Source organism: Lissotriton helveticus, chromosome 2_1 (assembly GCF_964261635.1).
Source record: "Lissotriton helveticus chromosome 2_1, aLisHel1.1, whole genome shotgun sequence".
Lineage (NCBI taxonomy): Eukaryota > Metazoa > Chordata > Amphibia > Caudata > Salamandridae > Lissotriton > Lissotriton helveticus.
In genome coordinates, this window is record NC_136059.1 from 1,911,694,767 (window position 1) to 1,911,720,949 (window position 26,183).

At 50.5% G+C, this 26,183-nt stretch overlaps 1 protein-coding gene across 1 annotated transcript in view; it reads left to right on the forward strand.

Annotated features, from left to right (window-relative positions):
• BBS7 (Bardet-Biedl syndrome 7) overlaps positions 1-26,183 on the forward strand; it is a 388,515-nt gene that overhangs the window by 132,691 nt on the left and 229,641 nt on the right. The window contains exon 5 of the mRNA XM_078676844.1: positions 88-274. Coding sequence (XP_078532970.1) covers positions 88-274 — 187 coding nt within the window. The remainder of the gene's footprint in view (positions 1-87; positions 275-26,183) is intronic.

Below are 26,183 nucleotides of genomic sequence, written 5' to 3' on the forward strand. Positions count from 1 at the left end.
TAGAGTGAATTTCGATTTTGTTAGCAATGTTTTGTTTTTAGGTTTATTGACAAAACTTTGTTACAACTGTTTTATTTTGTGTTCTAGGCATATATCCGGATCAGACCTCTTCCTATGTGCCAGCTACATCTATAACCATTACTGTGACTGCAAGGACCAGCACTACTACCTTTCTGGCGATAAAATCAATGACATAATTTGTCTTCCAGTAGACAAAGTATCTCGCATAACACCAATCTTGGCTTGTCAGGACAGGTTCCTCAGAGTGCTACAGGTAGGCACATGTCAGTCTCCATTTTTGTATACTTTGATTTTGACTTTCAACAGAGCCTGCAAAGTATGCTGTTTCCCATATATGTGAAAGGTGCATGCAGACTTTACGAACAAGTAAATACAAGAACCTATATAAGTAGGTAATATGCAAGCCTCTTCCTTTGTTAAATGTTGATTTATTCTAGACATTGGAGGTTGAACCTATGTTGCTTCTGAATATAATTGATGCATAATTTAAGTGAAGGAAAATTAAATCTGCAGCAGATCGCCTATATAAATGAATATTAAAATGTATTCTATATCCTATTTATTTGACAAACAATAAATGTCTGAATATTTGGGATTTTGGAATAAAGATTGAGGCAAATATTTGTCTTTTTCTCTCTTCATGGATGTGCATAATATATATTACCTAGTGGCGGTCCCCACACGCTGTTTATAGTGGGATCACTTTTTCATAGAAAAAGCATTTTTGTGTTGCTAATAACGTTGTTACTGTTTGACGAATCTCCACAAAACTTTCCAAAAGAGTGCTACTTCTTGACCAGTTTGTGCCTGGCAAGTTTTGGGGTGATTCATCAAGCAGGGGCCCCGAAAATAGGGGGCACCAAAACACAAAATCCCCATGCAATTTTTTTTTTTCACAACCAATTTTATTGAGCAAATGAGCATTGAGAATGTGGCATCTCCACAACCGAAGAACACCACGACAGTATCAAAACAGCAATTACATAGGCAGCAAATGCAAGAGTAGACTCATAAAATATGCTCAGTATAGAAACACCCCGGTGACCCACCCTAACCCACAACTCCACCCCCCCAGCCCCGGACACCCCCCAACCCCCCCCACCACACGTGCATAGAAAGCAATAAAGAAAAGCAAGTAGGTGCAGCGCCACCAGGGCAATGTTACTTCGGGCCAACAGTGTCACTATGATCAAATGTCCTCCTCACGCTCCGCTGGGGGGTCCAGGAGTAGACCACGATAGTCAGCCCACCGCTTCCAAATTTTGAAGTGCTTGTGAGGACAGCCCCGTGCTTCAAAGACCGGCCTCTCCAGACCCATGAAGTAATCCAGCCCCGCCTTCCAAGCAGAAAGGGGGGGGGGCCCTCACCGCTTTCCATGCCCGGGCCAGGTCTCGCTTGGCCACAACCAGCCCCAAGAGCAGCAAATGGCGCTTATACATGTTACCCCCAATCCCTTCCATGATGTGCAGTAGGCCCAACCGGTGGGTACGAGGAAGGTCCCAGCCCAGCACCTCAGCCAGGCAACTCCACACACCCCTCCAGAACCCAGTCAGCCGGCCACACGTCCACACAGTATGCAGTAAGGACCCAGGCACCGACCCACAGCGCAAGCATTCCGGGGATGCAATCAAACCAGCTTTCCACAATCGTTCGCGTGTATAGTATGCCCGATGCAGGTACTTGAACTGAATGAGCCGGAGCCGGATAGCAATGGCAGTTCCACGTGGGGACTCCAGCGCCTCCCTCCAATCGTCTTCATCGAGGGGACCCACGTCCACCTCCCACGCCTCACGAAGGGAGTGCAGGGTGGAGGAGCAGTGGACAACAAGTGTCTGGTATATCTTGGAGACCTTTCTGTCTCCCAAGTCTCCCATAAACACCTTGGCCTCGATCGGGCTAAACTCTGGCAAGGAGTCGAGACCGGCGATGCTCGGGGCAAGGGCATGGCGCAGCTGAAGGTAGCGGAAGAATTGGGACTGAGGCATCTGGAATTCCGTGCGGAGCTCCTCGAAGGATTTGAGAGTGGTGCCAGACACGACCTGGCCCAGTTGTGTAACCCCTATTGCCTCCCAACCCTCAAAGCCGGCCAGAGCCGCTAGCTCTGGGAGCAGACCATTATGCCAAAGCGGCGTCTCAGCCGTCAACTTGCCCCACCATCCCATGCGGCGCAAGGATTGTCGCCACATGGCAAAGACCACCCTTGTGACCGAGGGTAACCCACGACGCAGGCGAGCCGAATACAGGATGGTGTGGAGCGTATGGTCACCCATGAGTGACCGTTCCAGGGCGTAGGCCGGATCGCTCCTATCGCCATACCACCACTCATTAAGAACAAGTAACTGGGAAGCCTGGTAGTAGGAGAGGAGGTCCGAGGTGGCCAGACCGCCACAGTATGTGGACAGAAAACACGTCTTCAGTGCTACTCTGGCCGCACCCCCATCCCACAGGAAACGACCCAAAACAGAGTTAACCTGACGGAACCACTCCAGGCCGATGGGGTATGGGAAGTTCTGGAGCTGGTACAGTAGACGCGGAAGCGCCATCATCTTGAAGATGGCCGATCTACCAAAGATAGTGAGCGGCATCCTGGACCAAGTTTTGACATCAGCCTGTACCCGTTCCCACACCGGCAGGACTCCACGCGCCCAGGCCACAACCCGCGACTCCGATAGAAAAACGCCCAAGTACTTTAGGCCTCCCGTCGCCACTCGCAACTCCGCAGCCCAGGGGTCGGCGACCACTCCGCCGCCCAGCACCCACAGGGTCGATTTGTTAAGGTTGAGACGGAGGCCCGATGCCTCGCCGAACGCCCGCATAATCTCCAGGACCCGAGGGCCCGAGCGTTGCAGGTCGGTGAGAAAGAAGAGGACGTCATCCGCATACAGCGCAATTCTGTCCGCCAGGTCCCCATTCCAGACAAAGCCACACAATCGGGCATCCACTCGTACCCGCGACGCCAGGGGCTCCATGGCAAGGGCAAACAGATACGGGGACAGGGGGCAGCCCTGCCGAGTGCCACGTCTTATATGGAAACGCCCAGAGGTAGCTCCGGCCACACGGACCGAGGCCGTCACGTTAGTGTAGAGGAGACGGACATACGACAGGAAAACCGGCCCCAGGTTGAGGCGGGCCAGGAGGGCAAACAGATAAACCCAACTCACAGAATCAAAGGCCCTGTCCATATCTGCCAAGAAGAGTGCCGCCTGCTCATCGCCAGCTCCCATAGCATCCACTGCCGCTTGCGCCCGTCGGATGTTGTGTCGGGTGGCCCTCCCTGGCATGAATCCAGCCTGGTCTGGGTGGACCAGATCAGTGATGTGGGGTAGCAGGCGGTTCGCTAAGGCCTTAGCCAGGATCTTAGCCTCGATGTTTAACAAGGAAATAGGCCGGTAAGAGTCGTATCTGTCCGGCTCCCTACCCGGTTTTAAGAAGACCACGATCTCGGCATGGCGCCAGTCCGGCGGCAGCTCCCCCTGAACCCGCGCCGCCTCCAGGGCACGCCGATAGTGGGGCCCCAGCTGGACGTGAAACTTTTTATAGAATTCACACGGGTAGCCACTCGGGCCGGGCGCCTTCCCGGCATTCAGTTGACCAAGGGCCTCCCCGAGTTCCTCAGCCGTGAGCGGGGCGTCCAGGGCGGTCCTGGTCTCATCAGGAACGGCCCGCGGTAGCAGGTCGTCAAGATAAGCGGAGATCCCACCCTCCTCCAATTGGTCACAAGGGGCGTACTGCGTCTCGTAATAGCGGGCAAAGCTGGCCGCCAATAGGGCCGGGTCAGTCATAACTGAGCCGTCCTCAGCCGTAAGACCCGGCAACACAAGAGGCTGGAAAGTCGCCTGACACAACCTGTGTAGCATAGTGCAGGATTTGTCGCCCCACTGGTATACCCTGCTGCGCGTGGCGAGCCACGCCTGCCGGGCTTCATCGTGTAAGACGGAGGCGTACGATTGTTGGGCCTGTAGGAGCCGCCGCACCATGTCTTCGTCGCTCCCAAGACTACCACGCCGTTCCAACTCCTCTACACGGGCGGCAGCGGTCACAATGGCTTCCTGATGCTTCCGCCTAGCAGCCACACACCATGCAATATCAATACCCCGTAACGTGGGTTTCAGCGCCTCCCACACCACCATTGCATCCACATCACCCACAAGATTCTCACGCCAGTAATGATCAATCGCCACGCGCAGGTGATGCACATACTCGGGCCGTTGCAGCTGCCAGGACGACATCCGCCATCTAAACGGCTGTCGTTGGGAAGGGAGGGTCATAGTTGCCAGGACCGGGGAGTGATCAGACAGGCCCCTGGGGAGTATCACCGCATCCCTGACTCGACTCAGACAGGCACCCGGCACAAACAGATAGTCCAGCCTTGAAAAGGACCCATGCACCGCCGACACAAATGTGAATTCACGCGCAGCAGGATGAAAGTGGCGCCACACATCAACCCATCCCAGGCCACTCGCAGTCGCGCTCAATCTGGTGGGAGCAGCAGCGGGGGGGGGATCCACCACAGCCGGCGCCCGCCTCCGACGGTCCAGGCCCACATCCATAACCTCATTCCAGTCACCTCCCACCATGGTCAGCACCTCCGGAATCTCATCCCACAGCGCGAACAGCCGCTCAGACAGGGCCCATTGGAGAGGGGGGGGGGCGTACACGCTACCAAACACCACCTGTTCAGTACCCAGCTGGCCCTTGATGAAAACAAAGCGGCCCTGAGGGTCTATCCATTGCCTCTCATGCACATAAGCCACCCTGCGATGCACCAGGATAGCCACCCCCCGCGAGCCCCTTGCAAAACCGGCATGGTACACTTGTTGAAATCCATACCTCTGGAGGCTAAGGGCCTTGGAACCCAGCATGTGGGTCTCCTGAAGCAGCAGCACATCTACCATCTCCCTCTTCCCCCATCGTAGCACAGCCCCACGCTTGATTTTATCCAAAATTCCCCTCACATTCCATGTCACAACACGCAGGGCCTTAGGAGAAGACATAGTCACGGCATCAGCCATAGTCAATACAGGAACCAGCACCCGGCCCTCCACACCACCCCGGCGCACCCCACAAAACAACAAAATCAACGATCATAGGCACGTGTGGTCCCCCCCTACCCATCCCAATACTCAGCAACCCCCCCCAGACCCAAGCCCCCCCAACCATCAGCAACCAAAGAACATCCCCCCACGCCCCACTCCCCCCACCCCAATACCTCAGAGAACATTGAAGCATCTGTCGCGGCATGGAAAGACCCGGGTCCAGAACAGAGAACCCAGGGCCCGCCATACCAATGGATCCCAACACCCCAATCAACACACACACACCACCCCCCCCACTACACTCACAACCGTGAGGGTCAGAGGCCCACAAAAGGTGCCTCCCGAGCCCTACCGTGCTCCCACTAAAAGCAATAGGAGTCAGTAACCGGGAACAGACTGGTCATAGGAAAGTCAAAAGAGAACAGTCTCACCAGCCTATGAAGGGCAACTCAGGACTCAGCAACAAGGCCCAGTCCCACCAGTGTTCAACTGCCGACATCAGAGTGTTCCGAGTCCCTCGCACCACTCGTCTGCGATGCACTAGCAGAGGCCGCCCGCCTCCGAGACCGGGACCTCCGGTGTCGACCCCTCCGGTTCTGGTGGTTCGTCCGCTCCGGCGATGACCTCTGGGACCCGCCCGGATTCAGACCCGGCTGGGGATGCGGCCGGAGCTGCACCGTCTCATCGGTCCAACGGAAAACCTCCTCAGGTGAATCAAAGAAATGCGTCCTGGACTGATGTACCACTCGCAGACGGGCCGGGTATAGGAGAGAGTATTGGAGCTTCAAGCCCCTCAACTTGGCCTTGGCGGCCACAAAGGATTGTCTCTGCTTCTGCACCAACCTCGTGTAGTCGGGAAAAATCATGATGGTACGATTTTCAAAGGTAAGCGAGCCTTTGGTCCTTGCCTCCCTCAGGATGACATCACGGTCGTGATAATTCAACAGCCGGGCTATGACTGACCTGGGACGCTCACCCTCCGGTGGCCGCTGGGTTAGGGCCCTATGCGCCCTCTCGATAACGAAGCACGTGGACAGCACCCCTTCGGGGAGCCAACTCTCCAGCCACCGGGTCAAGAACCCCTCCATGTCGTCTTTCTCGCACCTCTCCGGAAAGCCAATAAAGCGGAGGTTGTTCCTCCGTGCGCGCCCCTCGGCATCCTCCACGCGGGCCGCCAACGTCTTCTGGACTCCCTCCACTTCCGCCAACCGCTTCCTCAGGGCGCCGATGTCCGTTTCGGTCACCGTTATCCGGGACTCGGCCTCGGTGATCCGACACACCGCATTCCGGAGGTCCTGGCGCAGCAGCGCGACATCTTCTCCCACCGCTCCGATTTTGGCATCAAGCGCATCCCGGGATTGGGTGATGGCCGCCAGGATCGCCGCATTGTCCGGTCCAGGGCCACCGCTGCCACCGGCCGCCCCGGAGCCACCACTAGGCCCCGTGAATTTATCGATAGGGCCATGCTTAGGCGGGCCGCCACCTCCGGTTCTGGTCATGGCCCAACACGGGCTCGCCGGGACCGCTCGCCGGGCAAGGCCGGCACTCCTTCCAACAGGGCTCGGGACCCCCCAGGTACTGCCACTAGCGTTGGAGGCCCCAGGCCCCTGAAGAGAACTGCAGTGGGAGAGTCCCAAGAGGCCAGCCCAGGCCCGAGGCCACGAAATCCGAGGACCGGTCTCACCCAGGTGGGACGGGCCGTCCCGGCGTTTATCCCCACAAATGTCTGCCCAAGGTGCAGGAACGGGGAGGCGCTGCCGTGGTCAGATGGCAATCGTAGCAGTAGGGGTACTGAGTCAGGAGCGGTGCAGCGGACCCCACCGCCACCCGCGGGCCCACAGCCGCCGCCGGGCGTCACTTAACTCGGGAGCCCCGGTCTCCAGCCGGTCACCAGGCCGCTCCTCGCTGGTGCCTCCCCCGGACTGCAGGGGAGAGAGGTGTCCGCCCAAGGCACAAGGATGAGGGGCGCCGCCGCGGTCCACGGGCAGCCGCAGCAATTGGATGGAGCTAGGAGCCGTGCAGCTGAAGCCGTCACCACCCGCGAGCCCGCGACCTCCGCCGGGCGTCCCGAAACTCGAGGACCCCGGTCTCCAGCCGGTCACCAGGCCTCACTCCGTCGTTGCCTCTCCGGGATTTCAGGGGAGAGAGGCGTCCACCCAAGGCACAAGGATGAGGGGTGCCACCGCGGTCCGCGGGCAGCTGCAGCAGTAGGACGGAGCCAGTAGCGGCGCAGCTGAAGCCGCCACCACCCGCGAGCCCGCGACCACCGCCGGGCGTCCCGAAACTCGAGGACCCCGGTCTCCAGCCGGTCACCAGGCCGCAGGGCGCCGTCGCCTCCCAACGGGCACAGGAGAGAGAAGAGTGCAGGATCGGGACTCCGGAGCAGGCAAGGGACTCCACCAGCTTCGCGCCAGTCGCCAGGAAGCAGTATCGGGCTCGGGGACCAGGATAAGTGAACAAATTAAGGTCGGGCCGGCGGGAGCTCTACAAGGCTGCGACCGCCATCATCGCCCGGCAAGCCACGCCCCCCCCCATGCAATTTTTATAAACTTCTTTAAGACAGGTTGAAGCAAAAACTGCTAAACTGGATTACACCAAATTTACAGGAGGGTAGGGCTGGTGATTGTGATTTGGCGTAAATCTGTTCAGTAGTTTTTGAGAAATTAAATGTGAAAAAAATAAGAGATATTTGGATGTTTGGGCCCGCAAGAGTCTCCGGGACTCCCGCGGGAGCGCCAATTTAAAAAATAGAGCTTTCTTATTAGCCCGGGAAGCTTTATTTCCCTTCAGTCATCTCACTTCCACAGGAGTCATACTCCCGTGAGAGCAAGCGCTCTGATTGGCTGCCAGCAACATGTGACAAATGTTGCTGGCAGCCATTACAGGACTCGGGTACTTAGTCCCCTGTCCTGAAGTTGTAAATAACAAATGATCTATGGAGGCAGGGTAGAGATACACTGACTCTTTAGGCCCCATGGGAGGGACCCAGAGGGACCCCTCCCCTTGGGGTAAGAAAGAAAATATGCAAAAAGTTCTGCAATCCCGTGGGTCTCCCGTAGGATCGGGTAAGAAAAATGGTAGCTGGGCTACATTTATTTAGTATGAACCTCCTGGAGCCTACAGCCAGAGCTGTTTAGAAAGTTTAGAGGGACTGGGCGCCCCCTCCTCAAGCCATTAGAGGCCCTGGGGAACACAACCCAAGCTGATCTTATTATTTATGGAAGGTGGAAGCATGAGGCCCCCTTCCTGTGCCTTGAGAGGCCCCAGGAGCCCAGGGAATGGGTTCCCCAGGGCCACGTGCCCCCCCACCTTGAGCCATTAATGGCCCTGGGGAACCCATACCCCAGGTCACAGGCTTTGTCCCTGGAAGCCCACCTCCGGGAAATAGCAGTTTCACTGACCAAAGCTGTGCAGGCAGGGAAAATTGTGTTTGCTCTCGCTTGGAGGGAGAACTTTTAAATCTCCCGCCAAGTGGGAGCAAACACCAATTTCGTTCCCACTTGGTGGGAACTCCAAAAATGCTCCCGCCCACTGGAAGGGGACTTTAGATCCTGCAGTGATGTGGGCAGGGAAATGGATCTAAATATTGATCCTGCCTGCAGGGGCCAGCATTTTTAGCTTAGGTAATTAGCAACACTGTGGTTGGTGCCCGGGTGGGCATCTGGGCACCACACTTTGTTGAGCCGAGTGCCCCTGCTTTAAAATTCTGCCGAGTCCCGGGTATGGTGTCTTTGGGCCGACATCGGCCTCCTTCCCCATAAAAATTGCATCAGGCCCTATGGGGTTGAAATCAGCTGGGGGAGGGGGGTCCACATGCTTCCCTCCCCTTTAATTAAAATTTTTTAAAAACGGCCCTGGGAGACGAGATACTCATGGCAGGCTCTGTGGCCAACACCCTTCTGCCGTGCACAGAGTGGGCTTGGCTGTATGGCGGGTGTTGGTTGCAGCACCTGGCTATAGGGCCGCGGTGGGGGGGTTGCATTTAATTATGGTAATGAAATGTTATTTAACTATAACAGGTGAATTTCTGTATTGTTTTTAGTTCAAAACGTTAATGTTGTCACTGACAAATTCACCTAACTATAACGTTACTTTGACCTTCAGTTTTTTCAGTGAAACAAAATATATAAATACAACCACACCACTCTACGTTTTTAGCTTTCGGTGAATTCATCTTGGGATATTCACTATTTCCCGCCTACCTCCACTATTGCTTGCCTGTAGCCCAACTCCTCTGTCCGTAAAATAACTGTGTTCATCCACCCATCCACTCTGTTTGCAAAGCTATACAAATACGTTTACTTCCCTGTAAGGATTTTTCGTTACTCTGTAGTATTTCTGTCTGTTTTCCTAAGTGGATTGCAAGCTGCTACCCCAGGATCCTGCATTTTTCTGTTGGGCTGACTCTTATTCCGTTGATCCCATGGTTACAGGCATGTCTCCTGTGCCACTTTCATTTACCGTTTTACCCCGTTTGCAAGTACCTGGTCCATGCCAGTGGTCACAATTTATTTTTGTACTTTTGCATGACAGTCCTTCACTGTATTGTATTGTATATAGTTCTTGTATAGCGCAACTGCCACCCTACGGGTATCCTGGCGCTTTTTGAGAGAACCTAATCAGATGGAGCCGGCCGATGGCAGGGCTGAATAGTGGGTACTGAAATCTCAGATTTTGGCAAATAGCCAGGTCTTTAGGCTCCTTCTAAAACCTATCAGGGAGTCGGCTTGCCTGATGTTCTGGGGCAGCTCATTCCACAGCCGGGACGCTACTGTGCAAAAACCCTACCTCCCATCCTGGCTCTCTTGAATCTGGTAGTTGTTGCTAGACTCAGACTAGAGGAACGAAGAGGCCTAGTGGGCTTGTACCATGAAATTTGTCCTGCATTGGTAGGGGGCCCGTACTGTGCAGTGCTCCTTAGACAATACACAGTGATTTAAATGTGACTCTGTCCCTCACGGGCAGCCAATGGAGGTCTCTCAGAGCCATTATGGTAGAGGAGCTACGTGGTCTATTAAGTGCCAGCTTGGCCGCATAGGTCTGGACTCTCTGCAGTCCCTGCAAGATATATGAGGGGGCACCTAAATATAGGGATTTGCAGTAATCCAGTCTGCATAAGATTATACTCCTTACCACCAGGGGCCTGGTCTCGACGGGGAGAAGAGGGAGTATCTGTCTAAGTGCTTTTAGCAGACCAAAGCATACGCTGATAGTTTTGTTAGTTTTCGATACCATTTGAAGATCTTCATCAAACAGTACTCCCAGGTTACGCACTGTCTTAACTGGGACACATAAATCAGCCCCCGGGGAGAGCCTAAGCTGACACTGTGGCTGCTGATTCAATTTCGCAGTCGAGCAGTAGACTATCTCCGTTTTCCCTTCGTTAAATTGTAGGGAATTTGCATTGAGCCAACCAGAAACCCGACACATGCATTCCTGGAATGTGTCCATAGACACTGCATGTTTCCCTTCAAGGGAAAATACCAATTGGGTGTCGTCAGCGTAATTGATCAGGTCGATCCCATAAGATTTTATAATGGGGATCAAAGGCCGCAAATATATGTAAAAAAGGATAGGGCTGATCGCCGAGCCCTGTGGCACTCCATGGTGAACCAGGGATTTAGGAGAAGCATACAGAGTCATGGTCACTACCTGTTGTCTACCTGACAGGTATGATTGTGGCCATGTCAGAGCTTTGCCCTTCACCCCCAGTTTGTCCAGTCTGCCTAGCAGGACTGCGTGGCTTACCGCGTCGAATGCGGACATATCCAACAACACTAGTATTGATGAATTACCATTGTCGGCTCGCATTCGCAGTGTGTCCAGCATGGTAGCCAACGCAGTCTCTGTCCCATGGCCTGAGCGGAACCCAAACTCATCCTTATCCAGTAGGCGGTTATCTTCAAGATTGCTCGACAAAGATCTACTAACAGCCTTTTCCAGGATTTTTATAGGGTAGGGCAGGAGGGATATAGGCCTAAAATGAGCTGGGATAGTTGGGTCCAGTGAGGGTTTCTTAAGTAGGGGAGTTACCGTTGCCTGCTTCCATATCTCCGGCACTACTCCTTCCTCCAGTGACTGGCAACAGATCAGTCGTATCCAGGGAAATAGCTCTGGCCCATACTCCTTCCAGATCTTATGAGGAAGGGGGTCTAAGGGGGAGCCAGAAGATACACTAAGAGCAAGGTGTTAAAAAGCTCTTCTGTGAGAGGTTGAAAACTCTCAATAGATGATACTGCCCATGGTTCCTCCTCGACAGTCAAAAGGAGAGTGTCCTGACTGCTGGCTTTATCCTGAACAAGTCCCCCCACGATTTTGGCAATCTTTTCTTCAAAGAAGATAGAGATTTCGTCACAGAGCTTTTGTGTTGCAACCACCCTGTTGCTCGTGCAGTCCGGGTTGGAGAGGTCCCTTATAATATTAAAGAGAGTTTTTGTGCTGTTCGGTGATTGAAGTATAGAAGTGGCATAAAAAAGAGCTTTTGATTTGACGATGGCCTCTTTATATTTATTCTGCGCTATCTTTAGCAGTCTCTTATCTGACTCTAGATAGAGCCTTCGCCACTTCCTTTCTGCCTGTCTACACTGATTACGTAGTAATTTCAGCTCCTCACTGAACCAGGGGGCTGACGGTTTCCCTCTATTCCTTATCTTTTTCAGGGGGACAAGTTTATCAAGGGTCTCAGTGATATAATTACAGTAGGCAAGATAATTCTGACCCACCGAATTACCCGGAGCAAAAGGTGTCTGATTGGTGAAGGTAGGATCCGTTTTATCTTTTGGTAGTTTAGACCAGTCTCTTCCAATTTGGTAGGTTGCAGGACAGGCATTTTTATTTACATGAGTGGATATAGTGATCTTAAAGTGGATTAGGGAGTGGTCAGTCCACCATTGGGGTAGTATGCCAGTCACCTCTGTCTCAGTCTGATTAGCAAACACAAGATCCAACACATGTCCACCTGAGTGGGTAGGTTTCAAAACCAGCTGATCAAGGCCACAGTTCTCACATATATGTTGTAGGTCCTTCAGATGACTCCCTAGGGTCCCGTTGTCCCATAGGTTAAAATCACCTAGGAGCAGCAGTCTGGATTGGCTCAAGGCCAGGGCGGCGATAATGTCAAACAACGCCTGATACTGCGTATCTAGGCCTGGAGGCCTATAGCAAACCATACCGGTTAGCACCCTTCCTTTAGTTTCCTGCAGGGTAAAGCCCAGCAGTTCTATCCCTGCGACCTCATCGATCTGAAGGGTAGCAAAGTTCCACCTCTCCTTAAATATGACTCCGACCCCCCCCCCCCCTCTTCCCTGGAACCTGAGTTTATGAAACATAAGACACATCACTATTCGCCAAGTTGGCATACTTGTCTTTTAGCCATCACATAGATGGATGGTGGTCTTCTATATTTTTCATAATCTAGCTGGTTAACCAGCTAAGTGCTCAAAATAATTCCGCCTCTTACTCTCAGCAGACAGTACAGCCATGATTCACAAATCACTTCGAAATAGAGTTGTTCACTATCCTCTTAAGTACTCCTTCATCCCTCCTTGTATGAACAACCATGGTAGACCTGGAAATTACCAGCTGATCGTTAACCTACTCTAACATCTTAAGAGCACTGAAAAATGGTTATGAGACATCTTTGAGAATATGTGTAATCAAACTATCATCAATCAGGGTTTGTGCCCATCCTGAACAGTAACAAGAAATAACTGAAATACTTGAAATCGCTGCTGCTACAACACCTAGGACCACAACCTACTACTGTAAATACTGAAAGAATGGGTTTTTGTCCAGTTCTGTCCTCGAGGAGATCCACATGTTTCTCTTCATCTTCAGCTAAAAAATAAGTATCTAGTTCATAGAGTGGGTCTCAATTTACATATAGTTTACCATACCACAGAAGTCGCCACAGTTCAGTTTTTATAGGCGTGCCTTGGCACAGCATCTAGAGTAGTACCAGGTGAACATCCAGTAGAATCCGAACAGCAATCAAATCCACTTCAACCTAGAAAATACACTAGGAATCCAGGCCAACATCACCTCTTGCCGGTATCACATGTTCCACTGGATAGAAGAGCATTTTGTCTGCATGAACAGGGCCAAGACTGAGAGCCTGGTCCACTGAGAATCAGATTCAGACTTACTGCACTTCAATGTGCCTCTGATCTTGCAATGCCTCAACCCCCATCCTAGAAAGTAAGACCTCTGAGCTGTTGGTAGCTCTCCATGTCACATCAGTGGCCAAACGTGTTAACATACAGATCTCAGCTCTCCTTTCTCTGGAAAAGTCCTCCAATCACTCCAAAATGACTATTGGATGGAGCACACTATAGCCCTGTTGATGGCTCAACTACACTAATGTAAAAAAAACATCTATTTGAATCTTCCTAAATGCAGTTGCATGAAACAAGTCCTCTAAGCACCTCACTGGCTTTTTGTGAACACAAAGATCAAATTCAAGATCTTCTGCACCATACTCTAAGCTTGATGGGATAAAGGGTCAGGATAACTGAAGAAATTAGCAAATCAAAATAGAGAGAGAGGACTAGGTAAGCTAGTCCGGATCCCCTGGATTATATGAAGTAATATCAAAAAAGGACTAGCTAAGTTGCGTTTTTGGCGAGACTCAGAAGGTGAGACTCAGAAGGTACGTCTGTGGGCAAACCATTAGGTTTGGTCATGAAGCCCTCACCCACCAACCTAGTTGGTGGCATGCTTCATCATCGGGCCCACCACAGTGACACCGAATGTGTCCCGGGTGTGCTGCGACTCCAGATTACTGAGGAGCTGGTATACTTACTGAGTGTGCTGTGATATGTGGGTGTGAACGTGATGTTTAAAAGCTATGCAGGTGGTCCCAGTTCCCGAGGGTATAAGGATAATTTTAATGCCTGGGCCCCTGCTAGCAAATAAAAGGCTTGCGGACGTTATGGAGTGGATTATGAGCTCCTACGTCCTGTGCGGTCTACATGTTTCAGCCAGGCCTTTTGTTAAAACTGGCTTTCCTCAGGACCAATGAGTATGTGTGGGTGAAATAAGAAAACTATATTAAGTGGCTGGTGTATCGTAAAAAAGTGTCGCACTCGCTAAGGTGCTATACGTGTTTAGAGGGGGATTCCCTCTGCCGTACTGTACATTTAACATAAAGACACAAACAGACATACAAGGTAGAGTCTATGAGAATAATATTTTGTAACACAACATGTTGCCGACTACTAAGGTGCGTGAGCGACCTAGGGCGGCAGATAGAACGTGGCCATGAGGATTTGCATGGCGGGTGTAGTTATAGCGTAATTAACAGCGTAGTGGTGGTGGTGGGCTCAACAGCGATGTAAGCATAGCATGAGATGCAGGTAAGTATAATACATTGTGGGTCACACTTGCTATTTGCTGTTACAGCCTCCTGGGTCACCTGGCAGGGAGAGAAGACCCTAGGTATTGTGAGAAGGTATGGGTTAGGACTGAACCTGTGAAGGGAAGATGATGTTGCTTACCCAGAGCGTAGGGATGTTCCAGCATAGTTTACTCACGGAATTGCCGGTCAGCGTGCTCCTGCGACCTATCGTCCTGCTCCGGTGTCCCGAGTGAGGGTTTGGAGCTCGGAGGGCGGCTTTAAGTAGCCCGTTTCATTCGCAGCACCTGGGGCTGGAAAGATAGAGGGTGTGGTCGCGCAGAGAGGCGTGGAGTGATCCCCTGTACTGCGCATGTGCGCCGGTCAAGTGCTGATAGCGTTCAATGTTTGTTTTGCGCATGCGCGGGGTGTGAGCACTGTGCTGGCGCGCCTGCGCACTGCATGTTGGTCCGGTTTGAATGGAATTGGCAGCGCTGGGGTGAGGCAAAACCATGTGATGGTTAGGCAACTATGATAGGCGTCTATGCCAGTCGTGTGGGCATTAAAGAGAGTAGAGGGTGAGAGAAAATTCAAACAGCTTTGAACAAATTTGAACAAATTGAATTGGTGCAGGGGGATTAAAAAGTATATAGTACAGATATTGGGACAACCCACGAGTCAGAGCGGATCTAGGAATGGAACAAAGGCTGGTTAGTGAGACAGCGCATTCCACGGGATGGAATCATTAAGCCCCTCTTTATGTGTAGAAAGGCGGTATATCCAGCGCTGTTCTTTGATGAGGAGAGATTTCTCATTGCCGTCGGATACTGCGAATTGTTCAATCACTGTCCATGTAAAGTCATTTGGGGTGTGGTTTTGGGTGAGAAAGTGTTGTGTCAGTTTACTGATATTCTTACCACACCGCATGGTGCTCCTGTGTTCAGTCATCCTGGTTCTGACTTTTCGGGTGGTCATGCCAATGTATCTGAGACCACACCGACATGTGATAAGGTACACGAGGTTAGAGGAATTACAATTGGTGAACTGGCGTTGTGTCCAAGTTTTGCCGTTTTCCAGGGACAGTGTCTTGGAAGGGGTGGTCAGATGACAGACACTACAGTTATTACAGGGTTGGTGGCCTGTTATTGCAGGTAGGCCCCACGCGTTTAGGATCGTGTTGCCTGTTGGGTGTGGATTTTTCTTTGGTCTCGTGGACACCAATTGATCTTTGAGGTTCTTCGCTCTTTTGTAAGCGAACCGGGGTGGCTCCCACTTTCTGGTTCCAGAATTAATGATCTTCCAATTTTTGCGGATTATGTTGGATACCTGGTTAGAGGCTGTGTTGTAGGTGGTGACGCACGTCAAGGTGGGCTTTTCCGGTGGTTTGACGGGGGTTTCCAACAGTGCTTCTCTGTTCTGGTTGCGTGCTCTCTTGCAGGTTTTGGAGATGATTCTGGTGGGGTAGCCTCGGTCCTCAAGTTTATGGACTAGTGCTGTGGACTGTGATTTAAAATCCTGGATGTTGCTGCAGTTGCGTCGTATACGCAAAAATTGACCGAATGGTAGATTCTCCCTGAGCGGTCTGGGGTGGAAACTGTCAAATCGCAGCAATGAATTCCGCGATGTGGGTTTATAGTGTGTGGTGGTAATCAAGCCCCTCTGTTCCGCTCTGATGTTGAGGTCAAGGAAGGCGAGTTCAGTGGGACTGCTAGTGCAGGTGAACCGGAGGAAAGGGTCGCGGTTGTTGATCCATGTTAGAAAATCCTTCAAAGTATCTTCATTGCCTTCCCATATAATGAAAATGTCGTCGATGTAGCGACGCCATACCACGATGTTGGCTGAGTAAGGGTTGATGGGGGCATCAATGTGCGTCTGTTCAAAGTGATGAACGTATAGCCCCGCCACGCTAGGGGCAAAAACACTCCCCATAGACGTTCCGTTGGTCTGGAGGAAGAACTTACCTTCATACTCAATTCAGACGGCGGCCATCTTGGGTGAGTCACCGGTATAAAATCAAGGCAGAAGCTCACTTCTCGAGACTACTGCACAATTTCGCCTGAGGCTTGAGCCGGGCGGTTCTCTTTTAACTTGAAACCTTTTTTGTATTACTAGCACTTGCCCTGTGTGTCCGCTCCCCTCCCCAGCACCAGCGCGCCGATTTTAATTGCGACGCTGCAATCTCACCGATGTAAGGGTGTAGATTATAATTTTAAAATCACATTGGCACTTTAGTTTTACCTACCTAGCAAACGCTGCCTCCCCCCAGAATTTCCGGCCGATTTTAGGGCTGGGATTCCAGGGACTCGGGTGGAAGTGACTACGGCGGCCATCTTGGGTGAGTCACCGGTATAAAATCAAACGGCCATGGCTCCGCGCAGCGGACGCGCTCAGCGGGCGCGCCGCAATCGCGCCGGAGGCGCGCCAGAGGTAAGCCCGTCTGTGCCCGTCCGTGCCGCGACCGGGCACATGGCCCCTCCCCCTGGTCAAAATATTCCTGCAACCCCATATACTAGAGAGGAGCTACTCTCATTAAACATTCCTAATGAAAAATGTCTAAATACCATAAATGTAGCCAACTGTCATGGTCCGATTCTCTGTAGCTACTGCGGCCCGCTTACAATCCCTGAAAACTGTAAAACTATACCCCGACTTTCCAAAACTATGAAGGGAGGCTTAATCAATGTTAGATCCATGTGCAAACATGCCGCACATATCCACGATATGATCGAAGAGAATGACCTTGACTGGCTCTTCGTCACAGAAACGTGGCTGAAAGACTGGTGCACCCCCGATGTGGTCAACGCCTTACCACAGGGTTATCATATCCAACGCTCAGACAGGCAAATTAAACAAGGAGGAGGAATTGCTATTGTGCACCGAGACTCCATAAAGTGTACCACCTTTGACCTCCCTGACGTAAAAGGAGCAGAGTGCCTAGGCTTCTGCCTTCATATACATGAATCTAATACCTTTTCCGGAGCTCTGATATATCGCCCTCCCGGTTCTCATAAAGAGTTTCTGGAGAGTTTTACTGAAACATTCAGTAATATCATCCCTAAATATGCAAATTTTACTATTTTGGGTGATATAAACTTCCATTTGGACATAATTACTGACCCTAATACTAGGGAGTTTCTAGAACTTCTTAATATGTGGGGGCTATCGCTATTAAACAGAGACCCTACTCATGAAGCTGGTCATATTCTAGACTGTATCTGTACAAATCTAATGACCCTTAAGGCAAATAAACCATGCCCTCAGACATGGACCGACCATATGCTGATTCCCTTGGAACTAACTATAACAAAGGAACCAGCTAACAAAAGGCAGCTAATAGTACCTCCCCAAAATAAATACGACTGGAGTAAAATTAGTCAGGACCCTGACTTTCAGGATCTCATGAAACAGGGCAAACCCACCCTGACGGGGGATACTGAGGTAGACAATGAGACCTTTAATCACTGGATCACGACTAGCCTAGAATTAATTAGTACTAAGGGATCAAAGAACATGTCTAAGAAAAAGAAAAAAATAGCACCCTGGTTCTCACAATCTCTTAGAGAGAAGCGTGTTGAGGTCAGGCTATTGGAGAGGAAATGGAGACGCTCATACACAATAGAAAAACGACAAATTTACAAAGAAGCAAGAAATCAATATCATGTGCTGATTAAAGACGCCAAAAAAGCATTCTTCTCCGAGGCAATTTCGTCGGCAGAAAATAAGCAGAAGGAGATCTTTAAAATAGTGGATGACTTCCTAAATCCAATGATTACTAGGCAAGACATCCCCCCTCTCAGACCCTCTGTGACTCCATTGCGAACTATTTTGAGGCAAAGGTCCAGGAGCTCACAAAAGCCTTCCCTACACCATTGATGGGATATAAAATAGGAACATTAGACCCAGATACCAGAAAGGCGGAGTTGAATGAATTTCTGCCAATTAGTTTGGAAGACAGCCGCCAGGCAATCTTGACTGGAAGATCCGGATCTCCTTTTGATCCGTGCCCCCCCAAGATATTACACTCTTTGATCGATCTAGTGAACCCGATTATTAATAACATAATAAATTCCTCTCTTGCATCAGCCAAAATCCCTAAGGAATGGAAGTTAGCGGCGGTCAAACCCCTACAGAAGAAAGCGATGGCCGATCCTACCACTCTATCAAACCTACGGCCAATCTCATTACTACCGTTTCTCTTTAAGCTCACTGAGGCAGTTGTAAACAAACAACTGACCAAATTTCTGGAGGATGAGGATCTTTTACACCACAACCAATCGGGTTTTAGAGCCTCCCACTCAACGGAATCAGCTCTCCTCTACACAACGGAGACACTGAGGGCCGCCATGGATCAGGGGGACAGGGCAGTCCTAGTTCTCCTGGATCTGTCGGCGGCCTTCGACACGATCTCGCATGAGATACTGATCAACCGTTTAGCTACGGTGGGCATAGGGGGCACAGCCTTGGCATGGATGGAAAATCTCCTTGCGGACAGGAAACAGACTACTGTCCTCGGACAGTATCTATCAGCAAAAAAAACAAATCCAACAGGTGTACCCCAAGGATCAAGGCTAAGCCCGGTGCTGTTTAACCTATATATGACACCTTTAGTTGAGCTAATAACATCATTTAACATCAATACAGTATCATACGCAGATGATACTCAGCTCATCTTAGTTTTAGACAGCAAGTCTACAAGAGCGGAGGAGAATCTTGGAAAGTGCCTCACTGCAACCTTTAACTGGATGAAGACTAACCATCTGAAATGCAACACGGGCAAGACTGAAATTCTCCCTGTGGGTCCCCAAAATCTGTTTTCCCCCCAGCTGTGGTGGCCCCCAAATGAGGAAATTCCGCCAAAAACAGTACTATCCGCACGCAACCTGGGAGTCAGATTTGATGAAAAACTCTGTTTTAAACAGCAAGTGGCTGCAGTGGCAGGATCCTGTTTCAACATCATACGTGGTCTTCGAAAGTTTTTTAACTTTATCCCATTAGAAGCAAAGAAGACAGTTGCAGTGGCACTAATTTCATCACGCTTGGACTACTGCAACAGCATATATGCAGGAGTGAATAGATCTACCCTGCATAGGCTGCAGGTTGTCCAAAATGCTGCTGCACGCCTGGTGCTTAATCTTCCTAGGAGATCTTCTGCTTCTGCTGCCTTAAAACAGTTACACTGGCTCCCCATACATAAGCGAGTGCTCTTTAAGATACTGGTAATTACTTTTAGAGCGTACCACAAAAAAGGGCCTAAATATCTGCTCCCACGGTTCAAGCCATACATACCAGGTCGGAACCTGAGGTCATCAGACATGTGTCTTCTAACAGTCCCCAGATTTAGACTAGCCACCAAAGGAGGAAGATCCCTGGCCGTCCTTGGTACTAAAGCCTGGAATAAACTCCCACAAAGCCTACGGCAAATCCCCTCTGAAATCGAATTCAGGAAATCTCTGAAAACCTGGATTTTTTATTTACCAGACACGGTTAGCAAACAGCTAGTCTAGGCTCTAAATATCCCTCAGGTACTATGAAATTGATGTGAGTAGTGTTTCCGGCCCACCATTCTAGGCTACGGACTACAGCGCCAAGATGCTCCTTGGAGCGATAGTATGCGCTCTATAAAAACTATCTTACAATTACAATTACAATTACAATTACAAGTAGTTCTCCTTCAACGCGACGGAAGCACAGTCCAAGATGAAGTGACGTGGAGTTCGGTTTTGCCAGTCATTTTCCATCAGGACGTCGTGGAGTACTTTTAAGGTGGCATCCTGTGGGAGACTTGTGTATAGGCTCTCTATGTCTAATCCGACAAGGAGTTGTGTGTCTGGGTTGAAGCTGACGTCTTTGATGATGTTTAGGAGGTGCTTTGTGTCCTGGATGTAAGATGGAGTTTTCTGGACCAATGGGTTTAGGTAGAAGTCACAGAAACGTGAGAGAGGTTCTAGGAGGGACTGGATGCCTGACACGATGGGTCTGCCTGGGGGCGGAGTGACTCCTTTATGCACCTTGGGCACTGTGTAGAAGTAGGGTACTTTAGCATTTTGGGTGCAGAGGTAGTCCGCCTCCTGTTTGGATATATAGTCTGCATCATAGGCCTCTTTCACTAGGTCGTTGATCTTTTTCTGCAGTTCTTGGGTGGGATCTCTTTGTAGACATTTGTAATTACGTTTGTCGCTTAAGAGTCTGCGGCATTCAGTGTCGTAGTCGCTTTTATTCATGACCACAATCCCACCCCTTTTATCCGCTGGTTTTATGATGCGGGTGGGGTCATTTTGTAGTCGCTTGACAATCTCCCTATCCTGATGGGAGAGGTTGTTGAATGTGTTTTTAGGTTGTAATTTCTCTATCTCAGAGTATACTGCAATCTCGAATGTGGTGATTTCCACTGGTATGTTGGCTGGTGGGGGGCTGAAGTTGGACTTCAGTCTGAGGCCAGTTTCATTGGTGTTCTCTGGGTTACCGCCGGGTTTTTCCTTGTTTTCGAAAAAGGCTTTCAGTTTAAGTTTTCTAAAAAACTTGGCTAACTCAACATGGAGTTTGAAGGTATCCAATCTGGTGGTGGGGACAAAAGAGAGGCCCTTGTTGAGGACAGCGGTTTCTTCATTCGTCAGGGGTACATCAGAGAGGTTGAATACCAGGGGGCTGTTCGTCTGTGGGGTGGTTATTTGCTGGGTCCTGCTTGTTCCCGGGATTTGTTCCGTGTGTTGGCGCTCACTGGGTCTTCTTCTGTTGACCATTGTGCCGGTTGGGGGGCCCACTGTACTTGTTGGGGGGGATTCCTTCTCTTGCCGCGGGGTCTGCGGCCTTGGCCTAAAAAAGGGTATCTTTGGTTTTGGTTGTTTTGGTAATATGGCATCTGTCCAGGGGCATACAGTGGTGGATATCCATAGTATGGGGGTGGCATTGGTCCAAAGGGTGGAGGTCCAAAGTTTTGAAGTTGTGGGGGTCCTTGCCAGGGTTGTTGCCAATGTTGGCCTCTGCGTCCTCTCCCTCTGGATTTGTAGGATCCTGTACTGGAGCCACTCGATATGGAGCTGTTGTCACCTGAGCTATCAGTACCTTTTGTAGGTGCAGTATACTCATCATCAGCATAGGGGTAAGTCTTCAAGTAGCTGAAGTTTTTGAGATCCTTCTCAAATTTCTTGATCTTAGTTTGGGTCAGGTACTCTTTGTATTCATTCATCTCACGATTTTGATCATCCAGCTTCTTCTTGTAGCCCGTGAGCGTGGTGCGGAAATGGGTTTCTGTTGCCTGAATTTCTATGATGACGGCGTCTGACAGGCGTTTAGCAGTTTTAATAATGAGTATGAGCCAGTCCATGGTGCAATGCCAGGCTATCTGTGCCCAGTCCTTCCTGAAGGTAGCGTCATCAAGAAAGATTCTAGGTGCGTTGGTAACCAGAAGGCCTTTAGGTGCTGTGTTGGTGCGTAGATATTGTGCAAGGATGACTCCATGTAAGATTGTTCGTATCCTGTTCCGCTTTTTCTCAGTGAGAGTGTCCCAATCAGTTGTCTGTGCTATTGTAGTAGCCGTGTTAAAATCTGCCAGGAGGGAGGGGTCGGCGAGGATTTCGCTGACATCATCCTCCGTGAAGGTTAGGCCTGTATTTTCTGCCATATTGTGTAGGTAGCGTATCTCTCACAGCTGTGCGCTGCCTAGTATTGGAGTAGGTGGAGAAGTGTGGCTCACTGGTTAGAGGAGGCAGACCCGGACGCTGAGATCAGACCCGGGACCAGGGTTCAATTCCCGACGCGGCAGGGTCTTGAGCCCAAAATGTCCACGGACTCGGTAATTCTCGCTTCGGTGCCTACTCGAATCACAGGTTCACACTCTGCAACTCTGGGCAATAGCTTGCTTAATCTCCACTACGGCCCCCCACGGCGGGATGCCTGGCTTTCACCTTGGGGATACCCAGTAAGGGGCTATCTCACAGGGAAAAACCAGGACGGGTTCCCAATGCAAAGCGCTTTGAGACCTGGCGGTGATATTGCGCTATATAAAAACCCATCCATCCATCCATCCAGTATTAGCAAATCAAAATAGAGAGAGAGGACTAGGTAAGCTAGTCCGGATCCCCTGGATTATATGAAGTAATATCAAAAAAGGACTAGCTAAGTTGCGTTTTTGGCGAGACTCAGAAGGTGAGAGTCAGAAGGTACGTCTGTGGGCAAACCATTAGGTTTGGTCATGAAGCCCTCACCCACCAACCTAGTTGGTGGCATGCTTCATCATCGGGCCCACCACAGTGACACCGAATGTGTCCCGGGTGTGCTGCGACTCCAGATTACTGAGGAGCTGGTATACTTACTGAGTGTGCTGTGATATGTGGGTGTGAACGTGATGTTTAAAAGCTATGCAGGTGGTCCCAGTTCCCGAGGGTATAAGGATAATTTTAATGCCTGGGCCCCTGCTAGCAAATAAAAGGCTTGCGGATGTTATGGAGTGGATTATGAGCTCCTACGTCCTGTGCGGTCTACATGTTTCAGCCAGGCCTTTTGTTAAAACTGGCTTTCCTCAGGACCAATGAGTATGTGTGGGTGAAATAAGAAAACTATATTAAGTGGCTGGTGTATCGTAAAAAAGTGTCGCACTCGCTAAGGTGCTATACGTGTTTAGAGGGGGATTCCCTCTGCCGTACTGTACATTTAACATAAAGACACAAACAGACATACAAAGTAGAGTCTATGAGAATAATATTTTGTAACACAACATGTTGCCGACTACTAAGGTGCGTGAGCGACCTAGGGCGGCAGATAGAACGTGGCCATGAGGATTTGCATGGCGGGTGTAGTTATAGCGTAATTAACAGCGTAGTGGTGGTGGTGGGCTACACAGCGATGTAAGCATAGCGTGAGATGCAGGTAAGTATAATACATAGTTGCTCACACTTGCTATTTGCTGTTACAGCCTCCTGGGTCACCTGGCAGGGAGAGAAGACCCTAGGTATTGTGGGAAGGTATGGGTTAGGACTGAACCTGTGAAGGGAAGATGATGTTGCTTACCCAGAGCGTAGGGATGTTCCAGCATAGTTTACTCACGGAATTGCCGGTCAGCATGCTCCTGCGACCTATCGTCCTGCTCCGGTGTCCCGAGTGAGGGTTTGGAGCTCGGAGGGCGGCTTTAAGTAGCCCGTTTCATTCGCAGCACCTGGGGCTGGAAAGATAGAGGGTGTGGTCGCGCAGAGAGGCGTGGAGTGATCCCCTGTACTGCGCATGTGCGCCGGTCAAGTGCTGATAGCGTTCAATGTTTGTATTGCGCATGCGCGGGGTGTGAGCACTGTGCTGGCGCGCCTGCGCACTGCATGTTGGTCCGGTTTGAATGGAATTGGCAGCGCTGGGGTGAGGCAAAACCATGTGATGGTTAGGCAACTATGATAGGCGTCTATGCCAGTCGTGTGGGCATTAAAGAGAGTAGAGGGTGAGAGAAAATTCAAACAGCTTTGAACAAATTTGAACAAATTGAATTGGTGCAGGGGGATTAAAAAGTATATAGTACAGATATTGGGACAACCCACGAGTCAGAGCGGATCTAGGAATGGAACAAAGGCTGGTTAGTGAGACAGCGCATTCCACGGGATGGAATCATTAAGCCCCTCTTTATGTGTGGAAAGGCGGTATATCCAGCGCGGTTCTTTGATGAGGAGAGATTTCTCATTGCAGTCGGATACTGCGAATTGTTCAATCACTGTCCATGTAAAGTCATTTGGGGTGTGGTTTTGGGTGAGAAAGTGTTGTGTCAGTTTACTGATATTCTTACCACACCGCATGGTGCTCCTGTGTTCAGTCATCCTGGTTCTGACTTTTCGGGTGGTCATGCCAATGTATCTGAGACCACACCGACATGTGATAAGGTACACGAGGTTAGAGGAATTACAATTGGTGAACTGGCGTTGTGTCCAAGTTTTGCCGTTTTCCAGGGACAGTGTCTTGGAAGGGGTGGTCAGATGACAGACACTACAGTTATTACAGGGTTGGTGGCCTGTTATTGCAGGTAGGCCCCACGCGTTTAGGATCGTGTTGCCTGTTGGGTGTGGATTTTTCTTTGGTCTCGTGGACACCAATTGATCTTTGAGGTTCTTCGCTCTTTTGTAAGCGAACCGGGGTGGCTCCCACTTTCTGGTTCCAGAATTAATGATCTTCCAATTTTTGCGGATTATGTTGGATACCTGGTTAGAGGCTGTGTTGTAGGTGGTGACGCACGTCAAGGTGGGCTTTTCCGGTGGTTTGACAGGGGTTTCCAACAGTGCTTCTCTGTTCTGGTTGCGTGCTCTCTTGCAGGTTTTGGAGATGATTCTGGTGGGGTAGCCTCGGTCCTCAAGTTTATGGACTAGTGCTGTGGACTGTGATTTAAAATCCTGGATGTTGCTGCAGTTGCGTCGTATACGCAAAAATTGACCGAATGGTAGATTCTCCCTGAGCGGTCTGGGGTGGAAACTGTCAAATCGCAGCAATGAATTCCGCGATGTGGGTTTATAGTGTGTGGTGGTAATCAAGCCCCTCTGTTCCGCTCTGATGTTGAGGTCAAGGAAGGCGAGTTCAGTGGGACTGCTAGTGCAGGTGAACCGAAGGAAAGGGTCGCGGTTGTTGATCCATGTTAGAAAATCCTTCAAAGTGTCTTCATTGCCTTCCCATATAATGAAAATGTCGTCGATGTAGCGACGCCATACCACGATGTTGGCTGAGTAAGGGTTGATGGGGGCATCAATGTGCGTCTGTTCAAAGTGATGAACGTATAGCCCCGCCACGCTATCCTCCCCCTCCCTCCTGGCAGATTTTAACACGGCTACTACAATAGCACAGACAACTGATTGGGACACTCTCACTGAGAAAAAGCGGAACAGGATACGAACAATCTTACATGGAGTCATCCTTGCACAATATCTACGCACCAACACAGCACCTAAAGGCCTTCTGGTTACCAACGCACCTAGAATCTTTCTTGATGACGCTACCTTCAGGAAGGACTGGGCACAGATAGCCTGGCATTGCACCATGGACTGGCTCATACTCATTATTAAAACTGCTAAACGCCTGTCAGACGCCGTCATCATAGAAATTCAGGCAACAGAAACCCATTTCCGCACCACGCTCACGGGCTACAAGAAGAAGCTGGATGATCAAAATCGTGAGATGAATGAATACAAAGAGTACCTGACCCAAACTAAGATCAAGAAATTTGAGAAGGATCTCAAAAACTTCAGCTACTTGAAGACTTACCCCTATGCTGATGATGAGTATACTGCACCTACAAAAGGTACTGATAGCTCAGGTGACAACAGCTCCATATCGAGTGGCTCCAGTACAGGATCCTACAAATCCAGAGGGAGAGGACGCAGAGGCCAACATTGGCAACAACCCTGGCAAGGACCCCCACAACTTCAAAACTTTGGACCTCCACCCTTTGGACCAATGCCACCCCCATACTATGGATATCCACCACTGTATGCCCCTGGACAGATGCCATATTACCAAAACAACCAAAACCAAAGATACCCTTTTTTAGGCCAAGGCCGCAGACCCCGCGGCAAGAGAAGGAATCCCCCCCAACAAGTACAGTGGGCCCCCCAACCGGCACAATGGTCAACAGAAGAAGACCCAGTGAGCGCCAACACACGGAACAAATCCCGGGAACAAGCAGGACCCAGCAAATAACCACCCCACAGACGAACAGCCCCCTGGTATTCAACCTCTCTGATGTACCCCTGACGAATGAAGAAACCGCTGTCCTCAACAAGGGCCTCTCTTTTGTCCCCACCACCAGATTGGATACCTTCAAACTCCATGTTGAGTTA